General features: G+C 42.1%; 1 protein-coding gene and 1 long non-coding RNA gene across 14 annotated transcripts in view; one reads left to right on the top strand and one right to left on the bottom strand.

The window, feature by feature from the left end:
- The window catches only part of ABCC5 (ATP binding cassette subfamily C member 5), a 68,268-nt gene that overhangs the window by 20,117 nt on the left and 21,516 nt on the right, over positions 1-26,635 (bottom strand). For 6 of the 13 annotated variants that reach the window (XR_011002547.1, XM_068200489.1, XM_068200490.1 and 3 more), the window contains 23 exons: positions 26,055-26,202; positions 25,347-25,495; positions 24,651-24,758; positions 22,527-22,877; positions 20,966-21,037; positions 20,713-20,837; positions 20,039-20,111; positions 19,304-19,507; positions 18,498-18,641; positions 16,678-16,783; positions 15,826-16,010; positions 14,665-14,811; positions 14,221-14,350; positions 13,522-13,675; positions 13,284-13,412; positions 12,763-12,949; positions 11,733-11,822; positions 9,319-9,508; positions 8,456-8,615; positions 7,955-8,033; positions 7,253-7,366; positions 6,017-6,181; positions 5,247-5,330 (listed from right to left, as the gene is read on the bottom strand). Coding sequence is in view for 10 of the 13 variants with exons in the window: in XM_068200489.1 (XP_068056590.1) it covers positions 5,247-5,330; positions 6,017-6,181; positions 7,253-7,366; positions 7,955-8,033; positions 8,456-8,615; positions 9,319-9,508; positions 11,733-11,822; positions 12,763-12,949; positions 13,284-13,412; positions 13,522-13,675; positions 14,221-14,350; positions 14,665-14,811; positions 15,826-16,010; positions 16,678-16,783; positions 18,498-18,641; positions 19,304-19,507; positions 20,039-20,111; positions 20,713-20,837; positions 20,966-21,037; positions 22,527-22,877; positions 24,651-24,758; positions 25,347-25,495; positions 26,055-26,202 (3,294 nt within the window). In the remaining 3 variants the exon portion in view is untranslated. Of the gene's footprint in view, positions 1-2,695; positions 3,126-5,246; positions 5,331-6,016; positions 6,182-7,252; positions 7,367-7,954; positions 8,034-8,455; positions 8,616-9,318; positions 9,509-11,732; positions 11,823-12,762; positions 12,950-13,283; positions 13,413-13,521; positions 13,676-14,220; positions 14,351-14,664; positions 14,812-15,825; positions 16,011-16,669; positions 16,784-18,497; positions 18,642-19,303; positions 19,508-20,038; positions 20,112-20,712; positions 20,838-20,965; positions 21,038-22,526; positions 22,990-24,650; positions 24,759-25,346; positions 25,496-26,054; positions 26,203-26,635 lie in introns of those variants that run through there. The other 7 variants (XM_068200497.1, XM_068200493.1, XM_068200496.1 and 4 more) reach the window with 7 other exon arrangements.
- On the top strand, positions 203-5,957 carry LOC137479857 (uncharacterized). The gene is made up of 3 exons (XR_011002554.1): positions 203-648; positions 2,542-5,349; positions 5,875-5,957. It is a non-coding gene; the product is annotated as an uncharacterized lncRNA (long non-coding RNA).

The following is a 26,635-nucleotide window of genomic DNA, read 5'->3' as shown; positions in this document are numbered from 1 at the left end:
CCCCGGTGCCTGGCCCGGACACACCGATCCCAGCACTCCTCCTCTGGGGACGGCCACAACAGCCCGCTCGGATCGCTCCTGTCCCCTCACGGCCGCCTCTATCCGCCTGAATGCCTCCCTTTCACCGTCCCCGCCCCAGCTCCACGACAAACACCCCCAAAGCCTCCACCCCACGGCTCCCAGCAGCGCCGATTCTTGCACCCTCATCCCACCGGGAACTAGTTTGGCTTCCTCACTCCTCCTAGTCACACCCCCACATCGAGCTCACAGCTAACCCTAAATAGCCTCCCTTCTCCCTGCACGCCCCTACACCCGTTTTTTTAATCCCTTCTCTCCCGGCTGGGCTGCCCGTAGTTTCCTGCCTCCAACTCTCACTGCAAACTGGCCCCAGAGCCCAGGTCAGACATAATGTACTTTACTCTTCCCCAGAACTCGAGGTAATCAATCACACACCCTCTACTGCTGCCTTCCTAAACGGGAAGGGACAGCAATCACAAAGATATCAGCTTTGTACAGCATTTGTTTCTCTGCGTGGCAACAGCAGGAGTCAGCAAGCTGGAAGGAAGGAGGTGTGTGCAAGTAACTGTGATTTGCACTGCCACCAAGCCCAAGAGAAGTGCAGTGTCTGCCCCATGTAATGACACTTCTGTAAGTTATTTTCACTCTAATTTTCACTGTTATGCTTTGCCTACTTCACTGCCTGATGAGGCTCCAAGGCACATATTTTGGACAAGACAGGAACATTTCTCACATGGTTGTGGGTTTAATGAATCCATAGTGGTACATTCTGAAAGCCTCCCAAGCCTTACACTAACAACTGCAGCATTTGCACCAAATTCCAGCTCAGTTTCCACTGTATCATCACACCAGAGGCACAAACTGTGGCCTCAGCACATTGGGGCTGCAGTTACTGGCTCAACCAAGGCTTAAACAAATCACAATATCACTCTTCACCGACCTGAAGCTAAAGAAAACCTTTGTGTAATCGCTTATATATAGTAAAACACATGCTACAGTTGCAGTAAAAAATAACAAGATAGCACTCAAGCTCTTTGGTTGCTGTGTACAGCACCCTGCACTTTCTCAGTGTGCTTTTCAAGCACCTTCAAAAAGAAATTTTGCCTTTACAATAAATCCCCTTTTAACTAAGAAATAAACATTCCATCCTGCCATTTTTGTTGTCTATGTCCTCCTTTAATAAATCAAATGTCCTGCTTTTATCCTTCTGACACTTTCTCTCATTCATACCAGTTGCCTTTTGAAAAAAATTAGGCTTCCTCCACTTGTGTTTCCAGTGATGCACTAAGCCTGTTGGACATGGCTTTCATCCACAGGTGATGGGCAAAGCACAGCCCCAGCAGCCTCCAGATCTGACCCTGCATGACCTTCACCACAGATAAGGGTGAAATGTCCTCAGGTGTTCAACCAGGACAACTTTAGGGCCTGTTACACCAATCTAACTGCATGTTAACTCCACAGTAATTTTAGAAGAATTCTCTCTGTGCTTTGGTTGAAGTCCCAAGCAAGTGCAGTGTGTCCACTCATCGGACAGAGAAGATGAGGAAGAACATATTCTCTTGAAGAGGCTCTAAGCTTTTGATAATGAATCAGGATCAGCTGCACTCACAGTGTTTGGACAGAATAAGCAAAACTGATGTGATGAAAATTCCAGAGAACAATACAGTAACCAGTTATCCCAGGGAAATCTCTCTCCTTTTGCACACTTGCTGGTCTTGGGCCACAGCCTTTGCAGTAAGATGTGCTGATTTTGGGCTAGAGTAAATTTTCTTCACAGTAGCTGGTATCAGGCTGTGTTTGGGGTTGGTGCTGAAAACAGTGTTGATAATTCAGGGATGTTGTATAGCTGTTGCTGCGCAGGGCTTGCAGAGAGCCAAGGACATTTCTGTTCCCCATCTGACCAGCAAAGAGGCTGAGGGTGCTCAAGGAGATGGGAGTGGACACAGCAGGGACAGCTGACCCAACTGACCACAGAGATATTCCAGACCATATGGCATTAAAAAAGCTGGAGAGAAAGGAGGGGAAATTCAAAATGATGATGCTTGTTTTCCCAAGTCACCATTACACACAATGGAGCCCTGCTTTCATGGAGATAGCTGCCCATGGGAAGTGGGGAATGAATACCTTGTTTTGCTTTGCTTTTGTGACTTCTGCTTTCCCTAATAAACTGTCTTGATCTCAACTCTCAAGTTTTCTAGCTTTCACCCTTTCAATTCCTTCCCCCATCCCACAGGACTGTGTGGGGCCTAGTTGCCAGCTGATATTAAACCATAACAGAAGCATGTGCTATCTCCATGCTACTTTGGGTGGGATCTCTTTAAAGAAAGTCTCTGTCCCAATCCCAGTGTCTTGTTCTACTCCTCATAAGATGAAATCTTCTCTGGATATCATACTATAAATTCCAAAGGAGACTCCAACTCCTGAACATTCCAATCATCATCATCAGCCTCTTGCAGAATGCTCCAACAATACAGATATTTCAGTCCCATTTGTAAATATTAATGTTTCTTCCTTCCACTTCAGTGACAGGGCCCTTGGCCAGGCCTCAGCTTGCTCCTGTGGTTCAGGATGAAAGTCAGTTCAAAAGTTACAGCTCCCCCTGTGAGCAGCAATACCTCAGTACACCTGTGAGACAAGTGCCAAATGAAGCACAGAAGTGATCACACAGAAAGAACGCTTCCTTCTGTCAGTCTCTGTCTTTAATTCCAAAGTAACAGTGCTGCAGCCAAGGTTTAACAAAATGGTTGAGCTAACCCCTGCTATTCACAAGTGACTGTTCCCCTGCTCCATCACAGACCCTTGTCTGACACCTTGCTGAGCTGTTTCAGCTGACCAAAGCTGCAGCAAAGATTCAGCTCTTTAGGAGAGTCTAATTGGCAAGCAGCAATTCAGGGCAGTGAATGCTGAGCAGTTCTCTCTCACACCTACGCTACTGCTACAGCCAGCACCTACTGAAAAGAGCAGCCCCCACTTCACCTCCCTTCCTGTGGGTGGTGCCTTCCTGTCTCCTTCTTTGTACAGCATTCCTGCTTTCTGCAAGTTAGCTTTCTGAACTGGACCACACAAGAGCCACTGCTGGCATCGGGAAGGGAAGAGGAAGTCCCAGCCTGGAAGAAGAAGGAGGATAAGATCAGGATGGCTCCCCTTTTGCCTAGACTGCCGTTAGCTCAGCCTTAGCTGCAAAGTGAAGCCACACACTGACCCCAGCAGCACACAGAATCAGTTACATTAGCCCATTTCCTTCAAGGGAAATATTGAAGTCCATGGGGTAAACTCCAGGCCTGTGAGCAGGGTAAGGTCTGTGCTAGTTAATCCTTGCTTTGGACAAGAGTTAAGAACAATCACAACAATGCTTTTTGTGCTACTTCAAGCTACAGTGCAAGCTCTGTTAATGCCACAATTTGCCTGTGGTACTGGTAGGTAGAAATGCTTCTGTGACTCTGCAGTCATGTCACACTATAAACAGTAGTGCTTTCAGGTAAAGAAAATGGAAAATCCGAGCCTAAGGTCGTCTTCCACCTGACCTCAGCCCTTCTACTTTGCTTGAATACTTGCACTATAAATTATTACTCAACATACATATATTGCAAGCTACCCCCATGCTGGAGGGCACAAAAATCACCCATGACACTTTTAAAGATATTCCTTTACTCTGAAGGAAGAAAGATCAGACAGTGATGCATGACAAGACGAAAAAAAAACCCAAAAGCCTGCAAACCTGCTCCCCAGGGCTGCAAAGGTGCAAAGTTCTTTATGTGCCTGAAACAAACCACTTACGCCAATAAAATTTACAAAACCCAAAATAGTTTTATTTACTTTTCAGATTTCTGCCTCAATGAGACATTTTGCAAACATGCTAAGGCTACAAAATGTCCAAGTTGACAAAGACATGCAACGCTGACCATTCAATAAGTCACGGCTATCACAGGAACGACTGTGTCCCCCGGGCCACAGGTCCCAACAAACAGGGATGGTGTACAGTGATCATGGCAACGCACTACGCAGGACCCAGTAACCTGAGGTAGGTCATTTACAGTAAGAAAACCATGTCCTACACCAGTGTTACATCCTGATCAACAGGAACCCCTTTAAAGGTCCAAAAGATGTGGGGTCGAGGACTGCTTCCTTAACAAGTGTGCAAGAAAGAAACAGGAAATATCAATGTTGATTAATCTTAGTTTAAGTGAGCAGAACAAAGAGTTAGTGTTACCCATGCCAGTGAAAGCCAACCTAAACCTCTGAGGAGTATTAGCAGCTTCAAGATAAAGAGTCAGTCAGCTGAAGCAACTCTGAAAAGGCTTTCCTGCCAGCATACAGGGTACAATTTGAACCTCATGATTAATTTGTTACAGATCATTCCACAAACAGTAAGGTTTTGGTTGTGTTAGATCAGCAAAGCAGGAAGAGCTTGGGCTTGCTTGCATTAAAATAAACTCTGCTGATACAGTAAGAAATACTGTGTCAGGACACTGAGAAAATACAAGGCCTTAATGTGACCCAGGAGTGGTTCTCCATTCAGATCACTAAAAACCCTGCTTTGGAAAAGCATCATGGGAAGCAGCAGCCGCTGCCGTGGTGAACATTAGCAATGCCCCAAACAGCTTTGATAAATTACAATGCAATAGTTACACCACAGAGCTCTTCTCTGCTGCGCTAGACAACGATGTGACAATAAAGGACACTATTGCAAAGCTTCACTTCCACTCAGACACGCAGAAAATCCGGCACTAGGAAAAGACAAACTGTAAAAGACAAAACATTGTCTGATACAGTCCAATAACAAAGCCAGATCTCTGGTACCATAAACTGTACAAAAATGATAGAAAAGAATATGCACTGTTATTAATACAGTGCTAATTTTAATATAAAATAAACAGCTTACATTTCCACTGTAAATATAGGCTATATACAGAATTATGTATAGATATAGCTACATGTATAAAGCTTCATTATAGGCCTCTGATACATTTATAACTATGGCTCCCTGAGCCATTTGTAGAGTGCATTTAATAACAAAATTAGTAGTATGGAATAAATACAATAATAAAAACATGAGTTCTTCTGACATGGTTTTAAAAACTCTCTGGCTTGACACATTGTGCTAAAAATTAAAAGATGAAAAGACAATAATCTGCAAGGAGGAGGAAGAGCTGGCCCGCCACAGGCAGGGAGTGTAGCTCTCCAAAATTAAAGTGACTTTGCCCTGAATTTCAGCCCTTGACAGCAACCTTGTTCTCTGCAGCAGCAAACATAGCATAGAAGCGCGAGTTCTCGTTGGCCAGAAGGGCAGTCGGGGTGTCAAATTCCACTACCTGAAACCAAACAAGGCAGGTAAAGGATGTCAGTAAAATTCAGCAGAAAATTGACTTCCACCCCTTAGACTTGTGATGTGATAGTAAAGAATAGAAAACACAGCATTCATCTTTAAGTGAGACACCAGGTGGTGAAAGTACCTGCATTTAAGGATACTGTAACCTGGAATGCTTCAAACTGGCTCAAAAACTGGAACTAGCCCAACAGGAAGCAACCTCTGGTGGCTCTGGCAGAGGCCATGAGCTTTTGCCTTCTCTACCTTTAAGAGCCTCGCCCAATATTCTTGCATTTAACTGTTTATGGCTCCCAAATGGAAGCCTGAAAAATAGATAAAAGTATCTGCCATAGGTGTGCTTGATGGCACAAGGCTTTATGAAAGTAATGGGAAACTGCCACTGAGCCCCAGCAGAGATGTTTATGTTATTACCCATCTCAGAATTACCCTGCAAAGGAAGCCTCAAAAAGATTTTTAAAGACACACTGTTATTCTGTGGTACTTTCTTGGTGTGAAAGAAGTTTTTGCCATCTTTGATCTTGTCACAGGCAGCAAATGATTCTACTGGACTATTATTACCAAGGATATGAATGAACAGAGGATTTTCTACCCTGCAGTGCAGCTGTTTCCTCGGTTCAGTCTGCACACATGGCACCACCAGACCGGAGGCAGAGACCCCTCCCTGCTCACCTGTCCCTGTGTTAGCACCATGATCCGATCACAGCCCAGGACCGTGTGCAGGCGATGAGCAATTGTTAACATAGTGCAGTCTGCAAACGCCTCTCTGATGGTCTCCTGGATCAGTAAGTCTGTCTCTGTGTCCATAGCAGCTGTTGCTTCATCCAGGATCAGTATCTGAAAGCAGCACAGAATCCTGGCTGTTACCCATGGTCACACCTTCCCTCCCTGAATATAAAAATACATCTAGAGTGGGCAGAATGGCCACAGCCAAGTGTTGTCACAACTGGCAATCTTTACAGAGTTGTGGGCACAAACACAGATTTTACAAGCACCCTTTCAATTTCCTCTATGTAATTGCCTTCAACAAAACAAAGCCCATGGATGACACTTAAATTTTATTGTCACATCCTAGAGCTACATGTGGGTTATGACCTGGGCCTCAAGTTTCCACTGCTTTCAATTTTATATTCCATAGATGAATCTCAAACACAATTTTTACCAGTAAATTGATTTGACAGATCCCTGGTGGTGACATTCCTCCTGGAATGAGTCAGTACTGACTAGGCTTAATAGCTTTCTTACACTGGGTAAAGAGTCTCTTCCCCTCAGACATAAACTGATTTGGACTGATTTCTTGTCAAAGCTGAACTGGACGTGCTTTGTGCAGGTACTGCAGAGAAAAGCAGTAACTTCTGCTGAGTAGTCTGACTTTAAAAACTGATGTAGAGTGAACTTTAAAATATTATGATATGTCACATTTCAGAAAAAAAGGTTGTTAAAACCATACTCCTGATCAATCTCAATCCAGAAGTCCTTTCTCACTGTAATTATTGTTCGTTTTCCATTCCTGCAAAATCTTTCACTTGGTTGGCATAGCATGGTCCCAAGCTCCACCTGAAGACCACATTTTAGTGGAGTAGCATGTAGAAGAAAAACACTTGGCTTATATTCACAAAAAAGTGGAAAGAAGGGAAGAATCTGATGCTCCCCAGTAACAGGACGCTGAAGAAATGATTGTCTGCCACACTATTGCTAGCACTTACAAGCAATGCCTTTCTGTTGGCAGGACATTACAGGAGCTGGCTACAGATACCTTCCTGTTTGTTTAAATCTTACACCTCTCTGGGTTGCAATAATCATTAGTGTGATTCCTCTGACACACAGGAAGAATGCAGCACAAAAAAAAGGCTTATTCAATCCTCTAATTGTGGTATCTTTAGCTATTGCTCTCCCGGCTGTGCTCACCTTGCAACGACGCAGCAGAGCTCTAGCTATACACAGTAACTGTCTCTCTCCAACAGAAAAGTTCTCCCCGTTTTCCATCACTTCTGAATCAAGTTTCATAGGCAGCTGTGCAACCTGTATGGGAAAGAGGAGGCAAAAATCTTAGAGCACTTCACAAAATCATATAAACACAAACAGATCTCCTGACAGTCTTTGTCACCAGGAGAAGAGAGTGAACCTAATCCCTGCAGGAATTCCTGCAGCCATACCTGCCACCTGACTTACATGAAAAAGCACTGGAAATGTCATGGCAGCAAGACTTAGTGCAGAGGGCCTTGCAAAGGGCAGGTTTTAAGTTCAGTATAAATTTGCACATGTGACATGTACAGTCACAAATGGAAATGCAGAATGCACAACTCAGGCACATAGAGAAAAATATCACTTGAAATGTTTTAACACCCTAAGAATCCCTGTGACGAAGCAGCACTCTATTCTATATACTAAAAAAAACACAGAATATGGCATGTCCCTACAAAACCAAGAACAGCAGTCTGATAAAATCAGGGGAAAAAAGAAAAAAAAATGGTCAAATAAAGCATAGAGAACAAGGGGGGAAATGTAGAGAGAAAGCTTAGATAAAGACCTCTAAAGTAGCTACTAATAGATTATGTTGCTTTGGAAGTCAAGTGCAAACATCCATCTCCCAGGGCATGGAATACTTACACACTCCTTCATGTGAGTCCTTTCCAAAGCAGCCCAGATTTGTTCCTCACTGTACTGATTGAAAGGATCCAAGTTTGATCTGGAAGGGGAAGCAGAAAACAAGCAGAATTTCAACTCAGCAGTGAATGACAAACCAGCAGTGTCCTAATTCATCCAGACAGGTGATTCCCATTTGGCCTTCCACTAACAGTTTCCTTGCCAGGGAAATCAGATGTTCTCAGCACACTGAGGTTAGAAGAGCCAAAAAACAAGAGTAGATATGGAAGACAAAGATACTAAAACTTGAACACATATAAAGGAAAGCAAGGCTTCCATACATGATGATCACACCCAGTGCTGCACTGGGCCAGCTAAAATCCTTCATCTGTGTTTTTTTTGTTTCAAAACCAGAACAGAAGCTAGGATGCAGGAGAGCTACCACCTCACCAGGCACCTATTGCATTTCAGCTATAAGCAGGAAGGCTGCTCAGTCCCTTCTTGCCTTCTTATGGCCTCACTAACCTTACAGTGCCACTGAACAGCACAGGTTCCTGAGGGATTATGGAGAGTTTGCTCCGAAGATCTGCCAAGCCAATGTCATTTATTTTCACTCCATCAATTTTAATGCAGCCTCCAGACAGTTCAACGAGACGAAAGAGTGCCATTCCAAGGGAAGACTTCCCTAAAAATGAGACAGGAAAAACATGACTGGTGTTTCTACAGAATCATAATGGTTTTCAGATGAGAAAGCATTCTAAAAGCTGTCCACATCTATGAAAAGTTTTAAAATACCAAGAAGTCCTGGCAAGCAATGCTCTGGTAAGTTCTGAGGTTCAGCATTTAAACTTCTGAGCAATTGTGGGAGCAGCTCCTAATCTCTCCTCAAAAAAGCCATGCCTGGAGTGCTGCCCCAACCTTGCCATGAAAACCCAATACAGAAATATAAATTACTTATTTAGAAACTCATTTTGAGATTGATTTAAGTCACCTCACAAACAGGGGTTTGGATTCTTCACATTACAGAGTTCTGAGATGGCTCAGAGCCAAACCTGCCTGCAGCACCAGTACAGAATCTTTCAAGTGAGGCAGACAAGCTGCAATGAGCACATTGTAGGCAATCTGTGCCTGGGAGTGGTTTGGGGAGTTAAACATGATAAACATACTGGCTCAAGCATAGTAGGATAGCCTTGTGCTTTAAATGGAAACTTGTTTTCACTATTGTTTACAGGGATCTTGCTTATGTACAAGACATGAATGGAATCCTCCACTGACAGAGTGCTCAACTCCTCCTGTGGAACCAACTTACTCAAACACAGGAGAAGCAATATGACTGCCCCAATCCATTCTGTAAAAGTAGTAATTTAACTCTTAGTGTTTTTCCTTACCTGAGCCTGTCCTCCCCACAATGCCAATCTTTTCCTTCGGTTTGATGGTAAAGGACACTTTTTTAAGTACTAGAGGGAGGTTCTCTCGGTACCGCATCTCTGCATTTTCAAAAACAACTTCCCCTTCTTGTGGCCAGTCCAGAGGAGGAGTTTTGTTCTTAATTCGAGCAGGAGCTTCCAGGGACAGCGTCTTTTAACAAAAATACAGAAGTTCAGTTTCCAGTAAAAAAAGCACCAAAGGAAAATTATCAGCTGCAGCTTTCAGCAGTTCTTCCCTGCAGACTCAGCCCAGATCACTGATGGCAGTTTCATGATGAGCTGTTTGGCTGGATGTGGGCCCAGTGGTCCAGAAGTTTGCTGTATTACACTGACCACACTGTTAATTCCCCTCCTGTTTCCTCAGTAATGACATCAGTCCCTCTATACAACAGTGGATTTCATCAATGGAATTCAAAATGTATTTTAGGCCTATTATTTATCAGCACAATCCTATTGAGTTTCATGGCACTCCAAAGACTGGATGCAAAAAACTGGTGCATTTCTATGCTTCATTTGCCATGCCATGCCACTATCACCACTGTGATTTTGACACAGAAGAGAATGTCCAAGTAACACATTAAATGCCACCCTGTTCCTTCCCCTGCCCTACTGCATCAGTCCCTTCCAGCCTGCTCACTTTTGCTATTTCACTCTGCCTCTCATTGAGCAGTTCACAGATTAAACAGAAAAGCAGAACCTCTGAAAGCAAAACACAAGGCTTTATAGCATGTTTAGAGTGAAGTCAAGGTCACTTTGCCCTATTTGGCACAAGCACCCTCAAAGAATGGCAGCAATCCTGTCATGGGATTCACCTCATGTAACTAAACCAGGCCGTGACAACTCCTTTATAGTCTCTACAAAGAGATCTCTACAAATGCTATAAAACAGCATTCCTGGAGTGTGATTTTTCTCATTCTAATATAAATACTTGGAACAGGTAATAAATTGCCCTCTAGAGACACCCATTTCCTACATTGACCATTGAGAGATCCCACAGGGATTTCAGTCGTGGACATCTGCAACATCTAGTTAGAGGAAGATTAATTGTACACCAGGGGACTGAAAGAAAAACAGCCATCTGCTGTGATAGTGCTCCCATTCTTTGAGCTCGGTGCTCAAAACAGCAACCTTGAGCCCCCACTGAAAAAAAGCCAAGCCTGGGCCTTGGTAAGACTCAAGATCTGAATGGTGTTTCACTGGCCACCCACCCTTCACTTCAGCTTCAGACTAGTTTTACAGTTTCATAAATGGCTGTCTCAAGATCAATTTTTTTTTTAAATCACAGGTAGTGTTGCTTGATAGTGATATAGAATGAGAGACATAACTTGTAAAAAACCCCAAACAAAAACCTACAACTGCAGGTTTTGCCACTAAGGGCCTGACTGATAAATCCATCTCAGCCCAGTGAGAGACAATATTTGGCACAGTTGTCAAGTAGTGTGGTCACCAAGTCTTCCACATGCAGAAATTTTCTACTTAGATGCCTCCAGAGGATTTAACTAGGGGAATAGACAGATTTGGGGCTTTTTTTTTCTTCTGTTTTTTAAACTGTGGATTAAATCCACACACTTTAAAAAAGCTACAAATATCAACTACTAAATTGCCCTACTAAAGGTGTTAAATAGATTTACCAAATAAATAAATCTCCCTCTGAGGTTCACAGGAAACATTAAATGGAAAAGTCTTTCGCCTCACACACCAGATCCAGTAGGAGGCTTTCTCCTGGCTACACTTTCACCACTGACCTATGCCCAGTTCTGCACACACAAATCCCAGTTACAAAGAAAGGGTTACAGATAATCAGAGCAGCTTGCTAAGCATTTAAGCCTGGCACATTTACCATGTTCAGCTGAGCACATTTCTCATGTTTGTAGTACGAGTGTTCCTTTGACTTTTCAAGCATACAGAAATATGTTACATAAGACAGCTGTGGAAAAGTAGTCTTATTGGGCTGAAGTGGAATTACTTGTAGATAAAGTAATAGTTATTTGTGTTTAAATGAAGGAATTCCATTAGGTTTGGAATGAAGGATGACAGAAGACCATCTTTTTGCTGTAAAATAATGTTTTGAATCCCCAGGTTACCCCTTTCACACACTCCACTCTTTACTGTGAGTGTCAGCAAACTTCCAATAGCTTATGTAAACCCAGCAATGCCTCTAAGTTTAGTTACCTTCCAGTTCTGGGGCCATTCAGCCCCCCAGTGCTGATACGTGTGCTTCACAAAACAAACTCACTCTGCAGTGTTACAGCACAGGATTTAGTGCCTTTCCAAGACCAGGAATGTACATTCTGTACTAGGGCAGACTATGGCTGAGGCCAGCAATGTAACAAACAACACAAAGTTTCACAACAGGCAGTTGAATGCAGTCCTACCTTGATATAGTGGTCAATCCTCTCCACTGAGGTGAAACGAGCTTCTGTCTCTGAAGCCAGTCTGACTGTAAACTGGAATAACCCTGTTAACTGAAGAGGTGAAAGAAAACAAGTTTTTAGAGCTGTGACTTGTTATTAAGAGATGAATGGGGCCAGCAGGATCAGGGCAGTGACTGTACTTGGGACTGGCAAGGTCACACCTTGAACCCTGTGTTCAGTTTTGGGCCCCTCACTGCAACACAGATATGGAGGTGCTGGAACATGTCCAGAGAAGGGCAAGAGAGCTAGGAAAGGGTCTGGAGTCCTGTGAGGAGCAGCTGAGGGAGGTAGGGGGGCTCAGCCTGAAGAAGAGGAGACTCAGGGGGATCTTATCACTCTCTACAATTCCCTGAAAGGAGGGTGTAGCCAGGTGGGGTTTGCTCTCTTCTCCCACTTAACAAGCAATAGGACAAGAGGAAACAACTTTAAGTCGTGCCAGAGGAAATTTAGATTGGATGTTAGGAACATTTCTTCACTAAAAGAGTTGCCAAGCACTCAGACTACCCAGAGGAGTGGTCGAGTCACCATCCCTGGAGGTATTTAAAAGTCGTGTAGATGTGGCACATGAGGACATGGTTTAGTGGTGAATTTGGCATTGCTGACGTAATAGTTGGACTCAATGACCTTCTGCTATTTTCCAACCTTAAGAATTCTATGATATTTGATATTCTGGACATCAGGCACCATATAACTAAAGTGTTCAAGACAAGTTAATTAAATAGTTCATTTTAAAATCACCGTAATTTATGAATCCCTTGAGAAACCAGCCGCTTAGAAACTTTTCCCAAGAGCAACAGCTTTAAGTATGAGGTGTCTAAGCTCTTTAATTTCCCCGCGGCACCACAAGGAGGCAGAAGAGGCCAAACAGCAGCTCCAACACGAGTGCTAAGAGCCCTGCAGCTCCTCTGAGCCAGCGCTGGACGCCGTTTGCTCATTAGCAATATCTACATTAAGAGAGAAATTAAATATTACAGTATGTGGTCACACTCACCTGCACAGCATAGGAGATGGCCAGCCCAGCATAGGCAGGAGGGATCTGGCCATGCATTAGGACAATCATAAGGCCAGTGGTTGTGATCAGAGCAATGCTGATGATGTCCAGGCGCACGGCCAGCCAGCGCATCGCGCAGCTGAACAGGTAAAATGGAGCCTGGTTGTCATCCAGCAGCTCCTGGTACCTGAAACAAACACAGCAAAGATTAGTAGACTCCATGAGCCTGATGTTCTCTACAAGTATCAGATGTACTTAAACTCCTGTTCCAGTATCAGGATTCAGGGTGGGAAGACTCGTCACTGACCAAGTTCCAACCAAAACATGATGGCAGGGTTTGCAAATTTTCCCCACCACTGCTCTTCCCAGTTTTCCCTCATCCATCCTTCTGTTCTCCCAATTTTTTTCCCCAGAAAAGTAACTTTCAGTCATAGAACCAATGACCCATCAGACCCCAGTGATAAATCCTTCTGAATGCCACCATTGTGCTCCACCATTACCAGATGGATACCTAGACTGACCTGTGCAGAAATTCCTGTCCTTTGTGGTAGGCATGGATTGTGGAGAGACCCTGGATGCTAGATGTAATGTGAGACAAGAATGGAGACTGTGTGATGTTGTCCAGACGCTTGAGCTCTCGAATGAAGACTCTGGAAGGAAAGAAGCATTTTGAGTTTCATGTAGAACCACCATGTGCCAACTATTATGTTGTACTTGAAGTGAAAGTACCTTTTCAGCCAAAGCAGCTGATGCACTTACCTAGACACAACATGCAGAACTGTGAACAGGACAATGAGGGGCCCCACTGCCACCAGGAACCAGGGGAAAACCCCAGAAATCACCCCCACACAGAAGAACACAAGGATGACATTCTGGATGAACATTTCCGCTTGAAATGGCAAACGAACGTCAACTGGGGAAATGGAAGGAAAAGAGGAAGATCTTGAGTACAGAAAACTAAAACAACCCATAGAAATCAACTCAGTCCAGCTGTACCTCAGTCACAAACACATGGATTTATCTTCGTTTATTCAAATTAAAAATGTACATTTTCATTGGGATGTGTTTACTTTCTGAGTTACTGGCAGTCTAATTATTCCCATTTGCAGAAATATCACTGATCTAACTCTGACCTAATTACCACCTCTGCTGCACATCAGCTTCACTCTAATGTTTTAAGTTGCTCCTGCATTAACTGCTGAGAGCCCATGTGCAGCCTGGAGGTACAACAACAGTAGCACATTTCCTTCTTCCTAAATGGATGCTCAGACCTGAGCTATCAGCTGCCTTCTAGAATCATAACCCAGGCATATCCCAATTCCTGCTTTGTTTATTGCAAGTGCACATTTGGCAACAGACATAGGGTACAATCACCCCAACAGCAACAGACTGGAGAGTATTCAGGACTTAGCTGGGAGGTCTGAATGTGGGATTTACAGGGCACACAGTTAGAGATACCTTCATCCATGTCTTTGGAAAACCTGTTGAGGATCCTCCCAGTGGGCGTAGTGTCAAAGAACTTCATGGGGCTACGCAGAATCCGTCGGAAGAGCTCGTCATGTAGCCTTGAGGATGCTCTGAGAGTTCCCTGACAATCCAGAAAACATTGCAGGGTTATAAAGCAGCGTTTGCCTTCTTGCCACCCAAATATTCTACTCCATTTCTCTCTCCAATCACAAGAGGTTTTTACTGCATTCCATGCTTCCAACCAATGAAGGAAGCTATTAATTTGACCAGAAGTTCAGCAGAAACATGGTGCAGCCTCAAGAGCTGGCTGTGGAAACATTACAGTCCATGACTGACTCTGGTTCAAAAGTCTCTTGGGAGATGACCAAAAGAACCGGTGACAGCAATTTGCAGAAGTAAGAGGAGGGGGAAGCAAACACCAGCACTGGTACATACCTTTACAAAGACCACACCACGAACAGCTTTCAGGATCAACATAACTGCCATAGACAGTGCATAGATGCCAGCATAGTAATGCATGTGAGGGTTATCTTTCATACTGTTGCTTATGACAGTCTCATTTCCCAAAGTCACGGTGGTGTTCTGCAAAAAATTCAATGTTTCAGAGGTTAGTTAAGACACGGATGAAGCATGTATACATTACATATGGTAGAATTTAACTGCCTTGTGTCTTCTCCCACTATATTTGATATGTCTTCTTTCAAGTACTTCAGTGACCATTGAACACTACAGAAACTTTTCCCTGGGAAAGATGCTTGACTTGTAGATTTGTAACCCTTGATCTTTTCCCTACAAAATCTTTCAAAATACTACCACAATGCCTATTTCATTTGATTCCTAATCCTTCATTTCATGCTTATTGCTTGTGATCTTCTGAACAATGTCAGATACTTCGATAGCACCACACAGCCATATTCACCTTGGATAAATCTTTAACACTTTTTTTGCAACTATGCAATAAATTCTTTACGGTCACACTGTTATATATTCTCATTCTCCCTTTTATTTTTGATCTTTAAGTGTGTTTAAGGACCTCATTGCTGATTCTAATATTGTTGGCCACCAGCACTTTATTATTTATCTCTGGGATTAATACCTTGCTCTCTGTGTCCCCACAAAAAACTCTTGCAGTTATATTTGGAGTTTTAAATGCAACAAGACTTGCAATCAAAGTCCTGACAGTGGGAAAAAGCCCAAACCATCCCAGGTCATCAGAATCTTCAAAGCAATTTCCAAGTCATTTGACTCAAAGCCATATTTTAACAAAGATTTTTCTGTTAGATATAACATCACGTTTAAACAAAACACAACACTAAAATTAGCTTGTTGGCTCCTTTCATATTTTCACTTCCTTTTCTTAGGCTAACCAAGAAAAGGAAGAGGGCAGCATTAAACCACATAAGTTGTTATATCTTTCTTATTACTGGAGCTCTCCTATTCTTGGAGGTGAACTCCCTAGTGAGAGCACCTCCTGGGGAGCCTTACAACACATTTAAATTAGGAAGCAGCATTTGGTCTTGCAGGACTGCTTGGGATTAGTCTAGCAGAACAGCCCCAGCCCATGAGACACAAGAGTAGAAAAGCTATTGAACTTACTCCACTGCCTTGCTTGATCCAGAAACTCAGCCACCAGTTGCTGAAAGCTGTGCTGCCCACATTTAGTACAAACAGTGCCATGATGATGAGGAATGCAAAGGGGCCTCCAGCTGCCTGAATGTAGACACCATAAACAGACCAGGGGACAGAGCCTTTGCCTTTCTCTTCCAACTGGACCAACTGGCCTGTGAAATAGAAGATGAAGAGGGAATGAGGAAAGCTCTTCCATGAAATTCCCAAAAATGTGTGAACACTCACAAAATTAGTCTTTCAAACTGTGCAGAGTACTTTCAGAAACATACACTTAGAACTCAGTGGTTCAAACAGTTTTTCAAGAAGTCACATTTCTTCTGCAGAAACATTTAAGTCACGGTACAGCTGAAAAAGCCTCATCAGCAGAGACTTAAATGTTAGGCTAGGATCAGCCTCACTATTGCTTTTTAAACCCTGAAGTTCAAAGCTAACATTAAACAGAACTAAGAGGTCAGACCTTCCCTTCATCCATAAATGCCATGTCCTGGCCAGGACTGAGTGCCAAGCTGTACACATGGCCCTCTTAGGACAGGAGGGAGAGGTGGTGTGGGAGACAAGGCAGTACCAGCTCCTTTGTGCTAACGGCACCTGACCAACAGGAGCCTGACTGAACTTCAAAACATTGTACAGGCACCCATATTTAATGAATTAATGAATGTTCTTTGCCCACTGCCTGTCTCCTGTCAGCCACACTAAGTGATTAGGATTGAGACAGCTTCCAAAACCTAAGAGGTACATAGACAATATACTTTGAAGCCCATGTTTTGAGCTTTTTGGAGTACAAAATAATTACAGCTAGAAATTTGATTACATAGTTACCCTCTTCTTCCTTCTTTACAACTTTCTCCTTCTTCACAGAGCCTGTTTTGGTGTTTTTATCCTGGGGCCTTTTTAATGAATTGTTTGTGTTCTTCTTTATATTAATCTGCAGGAAAACAGCAACACTAAACAGTGTAGTTGGCTTTGACATTTTCATATCTAAACAAACTTTTATTTATCTGCCACCTACAGACAAAGGCTTTCCATAGCTCAGCATTCACATCAAGGAGGATATTAACTTCACAGTTATTACAGATGATTGCCAACTCTGGTGGATTAAATTCTCCTCCTCTATTAATCTGAACTACTACCAACCTGTACAGGTAGAGTGCAAAGGTAATTTCCAGGATCAGTGAAATTATGAGTGTACATGGTGGAGGAATGATAGCCCTACTACTGCAAGAAAGATATAATCTCCATATCCCTTGTAAAAATAACTCAGATTTTTTAAAGAGGCTTTTTTCCCCCAAGCACCCTAGCACTTAGAGACATTTCATGAGAGCTTTCTTAAGAAAAGTCAGGTTAACTTGATCCTCCAGAAATCCAATATCCAAATACTAAAGTGACACACAAGCACTGCTTTAAACCCAGCCATCTTTCCATACCTGGGAGTTACTGCCTGTCCAGAGACAGCCTACATGGACTGAAACCCCTTACACACCATGTTCAGGGCTGCCTTCCCACACCTTACACGAGATCAAACCACAAATAATCCAACTGATGATCCATTTGTTCTTATCCCACAGGGAATGCAATGTAATGGTCTTTCCATGAGCCAATGTTTACAGCAACATTGAAGGTCAGCCAAGCATGAAGACTGGAGAATCTCTTGTTCGTTATCATTATTAGTCTTAAAATGGCAGAACTATTATCTTCATGCCTCAAAGGATATGCAGAGCAATGTATTATATCTTTTTGGCTTCTTTCACAAATATCTCCCAGGAGAATGTGTCACCAAGCTCCTTCTATATCTAATTCTTATAATGCTTCCTTCTCAGAAATGTTTTGTTTTAAATGTCTCATGAGTAAGGAGCCTCTCATCTCTTAAAAAATAAACTGTTGATGTACTTTTAATCTTTTCTAAGAGAAAATGCACACAAAATTTAGACAAGTTATTATAAAACAAAACGCAAAGATCCTTACTCTTAGAGATTAACTTCAGGAAACAAAGAGCAGAAGGGTGGGGAAAATTAAATGAAAATTTAGACGATGTTGTACTGAATGGTTCTTGTTATTTTCTAGATTTACAATCTTTGCACCAACTGAAATACTAGAGCACATATTCAAGTTTGCATTTATAAACTTTTTTCATAACAGAATTAGTGTCAAAGCAAAACACTTTTTATCAAACTCCCAAAACACAGTATTTTCAGTTATGACTCCAAAATACTGTCACATCTAACTTTTGACAAGTTGTGTCACACCTGCTGTGCTTCAGTCACACTCCATTGAAAACATAGCAACAAAAGCCAGTAAGAATTTTTTCAGATAAAAGTTGTTGATGATCTGAGCTAATTCAGAGGTAAATTAAGGAGTGGTGTGTACAATAAGAGAAGAACTTCCTGCTCTGAGCATCACCAGGGGAGACACTACAATATTTTCATGATTAAGTCATGAGCTCATTGGCAGAGTCCTCTCTAGCATACATTCCCTAAAAACAAACTGAGACAAAGTGCTAATGAAGCAGAGATTATTCTATAGGAAATCTATTGGTCAGATCAACACATGAAAGTGTGTGAAGCCATTTTCCAGGTTTTCAACAACATCACTTGGTTCACCTCAATAGTCAAGATTCAGAGCACTTTAAAATAAACCAGTACCTCAATATGTGGTGTTTCTCCCAGCTGTAGGCTATTAAAAATAGTTGCATAATCTCCATTTAAATTCATCAGTTCCTCATGACTGCCTCGCTCAGTAATGCAGCCTTCTTTCATGAAGATCACTTCATCACAGTCAACAAGATACTGGAGAAAGTGGCAGCAAGAACAAGTCTCTATCACGATGTTCAATAACCAAACACTCCCACACAGCCCTTCTCAGTAGCTTGTAGACACTGGCACACAGCACACCTATTCCCACACAACAGACAGCTGACTTTCAGAGGTCCTCCTCTGGCTAGAGCACCATGATTACTCACACTACACAAATAAAAAGTTTTTGTGTCCTATCAAAACCAATCTCTCCTGGGAGACATGACTCAATACTTAAACATTGCAAATACTGATAGACTAAGCACTAATATTTCTATGCACAGAAGACAGCAAAAAAATCTCAGGTACATCAATTCTGATTTACTGACACCAAATATAACTGTTTCTGCTGTGATGAAAAAGCTTTATAGCAAGTTAGCAAAAATATTTTTGAACAGGTATTTATTTCTCTGGTACATTTTCTTTAGCCAAAGGTTACCAGTCCCAATCAGACACCAAGCAGCACTGGTAACAAATAATAAAATTGTGCTCAGTGCACATCTGCAAACCTAGTTTATAAATGTAAACCACACAGTCTATAGACAGACAGGGTTGCCCTGTCACAGGTCAGGGCACAGAAATTTCCAGTATGAAGGCAACTGATTAACAAGCCATTCCAAGAAAGTCCAAGAAAGAAAGTATGGGAGATTCAGTACCTGAAGCTGATGTGTGATGAAAAGGACAGTCTTTGACTTCAGGTGCTTCCTTATTGCACTGTTAAAAATGTGATTTCCAACGTGAGCATCTAAGGCACTAAGGGGGTCATCGAGGATGTAAATGTCCCTGTCACTGTACAGGGCTCGAGCCAGACTGATTCTCTGACGCTGTCCCCCACTCAGGTTAGCCCCTCGTTCACCAATCTGCACAGAGACACACACCCGTCACTGTATTTCTTCAGCACCACAGATGACCAGAATAAAGCAGACCATAATAACCATTTTTATATATTTATGTAGATATTCCTCCACAGCATTTCATATTAATACATATACATATTCAAGTTTAAGTGTCCACTTTGTGACATGTGTTACACATTCAAACTCAAGGTTAATACGCTTGAAATGTGGCAGTACTTTCTTTGCTTATTTTACCTTCTATGAATTAACACAGCCTTTTTTTTTTCTTAGCTATTTTAAATCAAGTTCAATTAGGTCCTGTTAAGGCAGCTAAATTTACAACACAATTAAAAAAAATCCCGAACAGTCAACATCTCAGTAAAAGACAGGGTACAACTCTTAACAGTCCAGGGCCCACTAAGGTCAGCTCAAGAGAATGCATTCAAATCTTGGCTCATGTGCACCCCAGACTGATGTACCCTCATTCCAGTTTACCCTGCCAAACCAAAACTCTTTTCTCCATCTATTAATTAGTTTAGTATAAGCAAAATATACCTCAGTCAGGTCCCCATTTGGAAGGATGGCCAGGTCAGGCCTTAGACAGCAACCATTCAACACAGTATTGTATCTGAAGAACAAGTAGATAAATAGTTAAGTACACTGATTTTCACCACAATTATTTTACTAGTACAGCATTATATCACTTTCTACACTAATAGCAGATATTCCAGGAGCCTAAAACAAATCATCTGCCTTGGAGTCTCAGGAGAAAACTGAGGGTAATAATCACCTACTTCAAAAGCATTGTGAGGATAGAGACAATTTGTTTTCAGGGGTAATTGGCCAAGGGCCACAGGAAAGTCCCCCAGTGGAGTTGGGCCATGGAAGATCTCAGTACATTGCACATAGCAGTTGTTGTGTTTGAAGAGGGCAAGGCCAGGACAGCAAGAGCAAATGCCACTTTGGTGCTGCTCACAGCAGCTGCTGGTTTCAACCAGAGGTCCAGGATGAGGCCCAGCCTCACTGCAAGGAGCAGGGCCAGGCACACTGACAGCCACCAGCCACAGGGCCACATGCAAGAGAGGCAGGATCCTAAATGGGACTCAGAGGAGACAGACTCCAGAGGGCCACAGAGGCTTTATCTGCAGTATACCCTGCATTAAATTCTTCCCACACTTGGGCCAAGAATGACCAAGCTTTCATGAAGATCAGCAAGCAGTCTGACAAACCTTTCTTCATCATACTCCTTGCCAAACAGGATGTTGTCCCGGAGAGTGGCGTTGAGGATCCAGGCCTGCTGGGCCACGTACGCGAAGGTCCCGCTTACTGCGATGCTCCCCTCCAACAGGGTCATCTGCAATTGCACACCAGCTGTGAGATCATGCTTCCCCATGTTTACAACAGACTGCATTCTACAGAGGACAAACAAGTGAAATAGGAGATGGGAAAGAAGAGTAGAAATATCAAAACAGGATTTCTCACCTGTCCCAAAATTGCTGAGATAAGTGAAGTTTTTCCGCTCCCCACACTGCCACAAATTCCAACAAGTTTTCCCTACAAAGAAAGGAAAAAAACTATGGCACTCATTTCTTACATTTATCATCCCTTTCAGAATCCAGACTACCTCTAGTACCTCTGAGAGGACAGTTGGATAGAAATGACAGCTCTAAAGTGACATAATAGACAGAAAAAGCAAGAGTCAGTCAGTATCAGTCACATACTCAAATTGTAGAATGAACACAACCCCACAGTGAAATAAAACTGAAATCAACCCTAAAAGTAAAAATAAAGGTGTTTGAATATCAGCTTCCTTCTTACTAGGGTTACAGGCCCAGAGGATCAATAAACCAAAAGCACCAAGATGCTTTTGAGAGTGATAAGGAAAGAGGAAAAGTCCGAAAGAAAAGAGAATTTGGCATATATAGGTCCAGTCAAACTTCTTGCCAGTTAGACCCATTTTGCTAAAGAACATGCACCAAGAAAATACTGGAATTCAATCACTTTGATGAATTTCTCTGCAACAGAATGAATGGGTTAATACTCACATTAAACAATTTATTTATCAAAACTATTTTTATTCCTTTGGTAAATAATGTAAAGTGAACAAGAAAGGTGTATAGACACTTGTGGAACACATTTCTGGCCTACTCTTGATAGAAGAGAAAGACAAAACCAGCTTTTTTTTTTTTTTACTTCTGAGACAAAACCAGCCTTTACATTTTCAAGTAACTGTACTCCTATTTGAAGCAATTTTTTAAACTATAGGCATTCTCCCCCAGAGTTTAAAATATAGGTAATTTACTGTTTAAAATAGCTTAAACTATCCCTCTATTTGTTTAACAGCATAAGACAATTTAACCATTAATATCTCCATAAATCTATGGATCCCATTATTACAACAGCCAACTGCCAGACTGCAAAGCTTTTGTATGTGTAGATAATGTCACGTATTAAGTTCAGTGCTTTTTCTTTGACATCTTACATGCTTTCCCCTGCCTTGGAGCAAATAGCTCCAAATGCTTCTACAACTCTTGAAAACCTGCATCCACCTGTACAAAAATTCTCAAGGAAGAAAATTGCACATTCTTCAATGAAAAGCACTGTTATGCTCCATTGGAACACCTAATCACCTAAAATGTTCACCCAGAACACAGATGAAACTGCAAAATTATCAAGCCACTGCAGGAACACACTGCTCACCAGCACCCCATTGGTACCTGGGGCCCTACAGGTTCTCTGAGCTCAGTGGCTCACACACTGTTCTAGGAGCTGCAAACCCCTCAGCTGGATGTGGAAGCTATACAGCCTGCCCTAGTTTCACAGGCTGTTACCAAAGATGCAGTTGCTAAAATGGCACAGCTGTTTACAGCAAGATCAGACACTGCATCCTGGATACTGCAGTTGCCATGGATATTACAGGAGTGCACAAAAGCAATATGCTCCATTTCATGCAAAATGAAACAGCACACAGCTCTCTGTTCCAGGGGACAGCTATAATGAGGCCTTTTAGAAGCTCAGAATTCTTCCTTTCATTTCTTCTTACCTTTTCTATCTCCAGGTCAATGTTGTACAGGGTCCTCTGAAGCCGAAGGTTAACCAGGTGGATGATTTTGTGCTCCTCTTCGGGGCTGTGATGGTCATCACTGTCCACTAGAAGATGGCCCTTCTGCTCTGCCAGCACAGCTTGCTGTCCTTCATTCTGTAGCTTCATTTTCTCTTTCTTGCTCTTGGTGACTTTCTTGTCTTTTTTCACTTTGGGGGTCAACTTTGGTGAGCTCTGGACGCTGGCGTGGGAGAAGTCCCAAGCCAAGGTAGCATTTTTCACCTCTATCGCGGTGTGAGGATTGGCTGGTTTTTTCTTTATCATATGAACCTCTTCCATTAGAAATAAACTCTGATAGGAGTTGTGAGAGAGGTGTAAAGATGAGACACCTGATCAAGACTGGGAGACAAGCCTACGGCACACTCACGCAGCAAAACACATCAGGCTATATAGTAGGAGGAAGCTGAAGAGCAAAAGGTAGCTCATTAGTGTAAACTAACTCCAGGTCTGCTAAGTGGCTGGGGCATTCCTGGATGTGGTGGAAGCACTTAGATACACTCGACTTTCACAGAACTGCAATACTCTGGATGTGATGTGACAGACAGTTCTTCCTTTGGCACTGTCTGCAACTGCAGCTCTGTATGTTCCAGATTAAAAACACGTGAGCAGAACACAGGTTGGAGAGGAGAGGTCACTTGAGACAAAGTGACTGACTTGTCCTGTACACCAACTCATTGAGGAAGGAGACAGAATGGCTTTTAACTTGAGCCTTTACCTATCAACTTTTCTGCTGGGAAGAAGTCATCTTGCACAAGTGTAGCTGATCTATCTCAGGCTGCTTGGCAAGAAGTCAGTCAACTGCATCACGTTTTCCACCACATCCATCAGTATTTACAATCAACAGATTAGGAAGACATTCTTCACACAGTTTAATTACAAGATAAAATGTTTGCCACTTACACAACTTGTTTTGAACCAAGTAGTTTTTTTGTGACTAAATATTCTCAATTCCCAGCCTTATTTATTCTTGCAATTGCTATGTCTGAATCACACATTCAATAAGAAAGCTCATACTCATTTATAGAGCCAAAAAGTCAATTAAATTTTTACTGTGATGTCAGAGTTTCCTCACCTTATATTACATTTTCTACACAATTTATTGGCAAACAGAGGTAACTCAATTTCCTTTTCCTTCTCTTCCCTCCCAGAAAATTCCCTTAAGTGCACATGGATTTAAGCAAGGCTGATTTTAGGCTGACTCAGAAGACGAAGCAAAATTGCTCAAAAGCAATGGAATCTCAAATCACTCTACAGATTCTGGCTTTCTCACATGGAAGTTTGTTCCATGAATGCATTACACAGAATCCATGTATCTGTCAATGCTTGTGAAAGTTTTTATTTGGAAAGTGCTATTTTCCATTCTGGAAATTTCCACAATGTGTAATACACTGTTATCTTCAAGAGACAAGACAAAGTAAAGGTCTCCCCTCTGAGTTCATAAAGTACACAAAGTGTATTCATCCTCCAATCCCCATGATAGGAGATAAGATTGTTCATTATCAGGGTTTTACATTTTCTGCCATAGATCTGTTTTGCCAGATCACAAGTCCATCTACTGATATAGAGGAATTTCAGTCACTTAATCCGGTCTGGAAATATAAAACCTCAGGCTTCTATGACCGCAGAAAATCCCACTGTTTTTTGTCAACCTGCTTACCTAACACCTGATATTTTCAAAAAGTTTTAATAGCAAAGCACAAAATTTCATTGTACACATGTTGCAGTCTTTTCATATAGATGTTCTTAAAATGGAGTTAAAAATTATTATACACTGAGCCACTGAGTCCTTCACTTTTCTCTTCCTGTGGCCAACTTCAAAATCATAGAATCTTTGAATCAGACTATTTTGCTTCTCACACTGGTATTATTTTACTCTTAAACTGCTAATATTCCTTCACTACATTTGTATCTCTTGCAGAATCCAATAATCTAGAATGCTAAGTGTCAAGAAATATAACTTCTCTGCCATTAAAATCACATTACCTTCCAAGTGGTCCCTTTGCATCTACTGAACACATACAACACTCCACACTTAGAGAAAACAGAGGCCAAATGACTGCTTACCTTAAATCTGTCAACAGAAACAGATGCCTCAGACAGAGACTTCACTGAGAACGGAGTTACTTTGAGAGCAAAAGTCATTGAGTTAAAGACAGTAACCACTGTGAATGCCTAAAAACAAGACAAGAAAAATAATCACACTTGGATGCAATAGTCTAACAGCTCCAGCCTTCCAAAAGCTGAAATGGCACAGCAGCAAGTCAAAACCATAGAAGAGGCCCAGTCCAAGAACAACCATTTAAATATTAAACATATTCTCAAACAGCAAATCTACCCAACTCCTTCTCTAGTGCTTTTAATAGCCCGTGATAGACCTGTTCTGTTTGTAGGTCTAACAAATGCAGCAGCCAGAAAAGTCTGCATTAACCTACTAGTGAAGGCACAAATTCATATCCTAGTTTTAGACATTTGTGCTGTTTGCATCCAAGCACACTGCAAAACAAACATCCAGTAATCCCCAGTGCCCCATCCAAACAGGAGGACTTTACATTCAGCCCAAAACCTGTTCTGAAGCAGGTCAGGACAAAAGAGCACTGAGAGCCTTTTGTGCACAATATAAGATTCCACCTGCTGCTGTCACAGCCATCAGATATTCACTTCTGTGAGCAAAGATACAGCCTGGCCACATGGGCACAGCCACGCCAGAAATGGCTCAGCACAAAAGCTGCAAAGACATAAAGAATATTTCCAACAGTTTACCTGAGCTGCCGTAAGGTCATAGCCAAGGATCATATGGACAGAAAAGGTCACCACACTGGCAATGACAACAACAATGGGAGCCACTCCCACGGTGATGCTCTGGAAGTAGCCTGCACGCTCCAAGATTTTGCGTTCCTCCTCACGGATTTCTAGAAATACAAATAGGGGCACCGTGTTTGAGCTGTGATTAGGTTTGGTGATTACAAACCTAATTATAGTTGTTTGGTGTATGTAATCACCAAATTTGGTGATTACATACACCAAACAGACAATACCATAGCACTATATATAAACAGTGAGTAAGAGGCCTAACTCTACACTTCAGTGTTTATCACACTATAAATATTCTCATTAAGAAAGCAATTATAGCGGAGGAAACTATAATGGTCTGTAATCTCCACACAAATATAGGGATTTTAAAAGTTTCTTTAAAATAGAGCAGCCAGCACATTTATTAAATAATAAAAGGAAAATTGAAAAATTTAAGATTAATGTCATGCCACAAACATCATTACACTAGAAGGTGAAATTTTAGAAGCAGGTCTGTTTGTCCAACCCATTGTGCATAACACAGAGGAGCCTGAAGGACGACAGTGTTCTTACACTGCCCATCCAGCAGCACCCACCGCACAAAGTCAGGATGCACCAGGCTACAAAGCGGTGGGGCATCTGCAGCAAAGGAGATATTTACAGACTCTGGGAACTCACTTTGAACATTCTGAGAAAATGGCTTGACCCAGGCATACATTTTAATGAATTTAATGTAATTAAGAACTTCATTCATCTTTTGCACACGTTCATCTGTTGTTGCTACACATTTTCTTCTGAAATAAGCTGTGAGGCGTGACACAAACATCTGAAACAAAAGACAACACCATGAAACATTAATGGCAACTCAGAAAAAGCAAGTACATTGAATTCATAATTACCAGAGAAAATTAATTTTTAATCTGAAAAGGAGATTCAGGGATAGGGCCAGGCAACTGCTGCTCTAACATAAAACTCAGGCTAGAAACATCATTAATTTCTTCCTGCCCCATCTACACCAAGCATCAGACTTGTGAGAGCAAATTTCAACAAAAATTGGAGAGGAGTGCACTTTTACCAGTATTGAGTAGTACCAGTTCAGGTAAAGTTTCTGAAGCACAAAGTTAACCTAAAACCACACAAAGTTGACCCCCATTTTAGCCAGCCTTTTAACCTGATTCTGTAAGGCAAATCAGGACTTTGCCCAGCCAGATCAATTTCTAGTCTATGCTGGTAGTTTTTAACATTTTACTAAACAGTTA

The sequence above is a fragment of the Anomalospiza imberbis genome, chromosome 10, assembly GCF_031753505.1.
Source record: "Anomalospiza imberbis isolate Cuckoo-Finch-1a 21T00152 chromosome 10, ASM3175350v1, whole genome shotgun sequence".
NCBI lineage: Eukaryota > Metazoa > Chordata > Aves > Passeriformes > Viduidae > Anomalospiza > Anomalospiza imberbis.
Note: the sequence above shows the minus strand (reverse complement) of the source record. Positions and strands in the feature narration are given on the sequence as shown.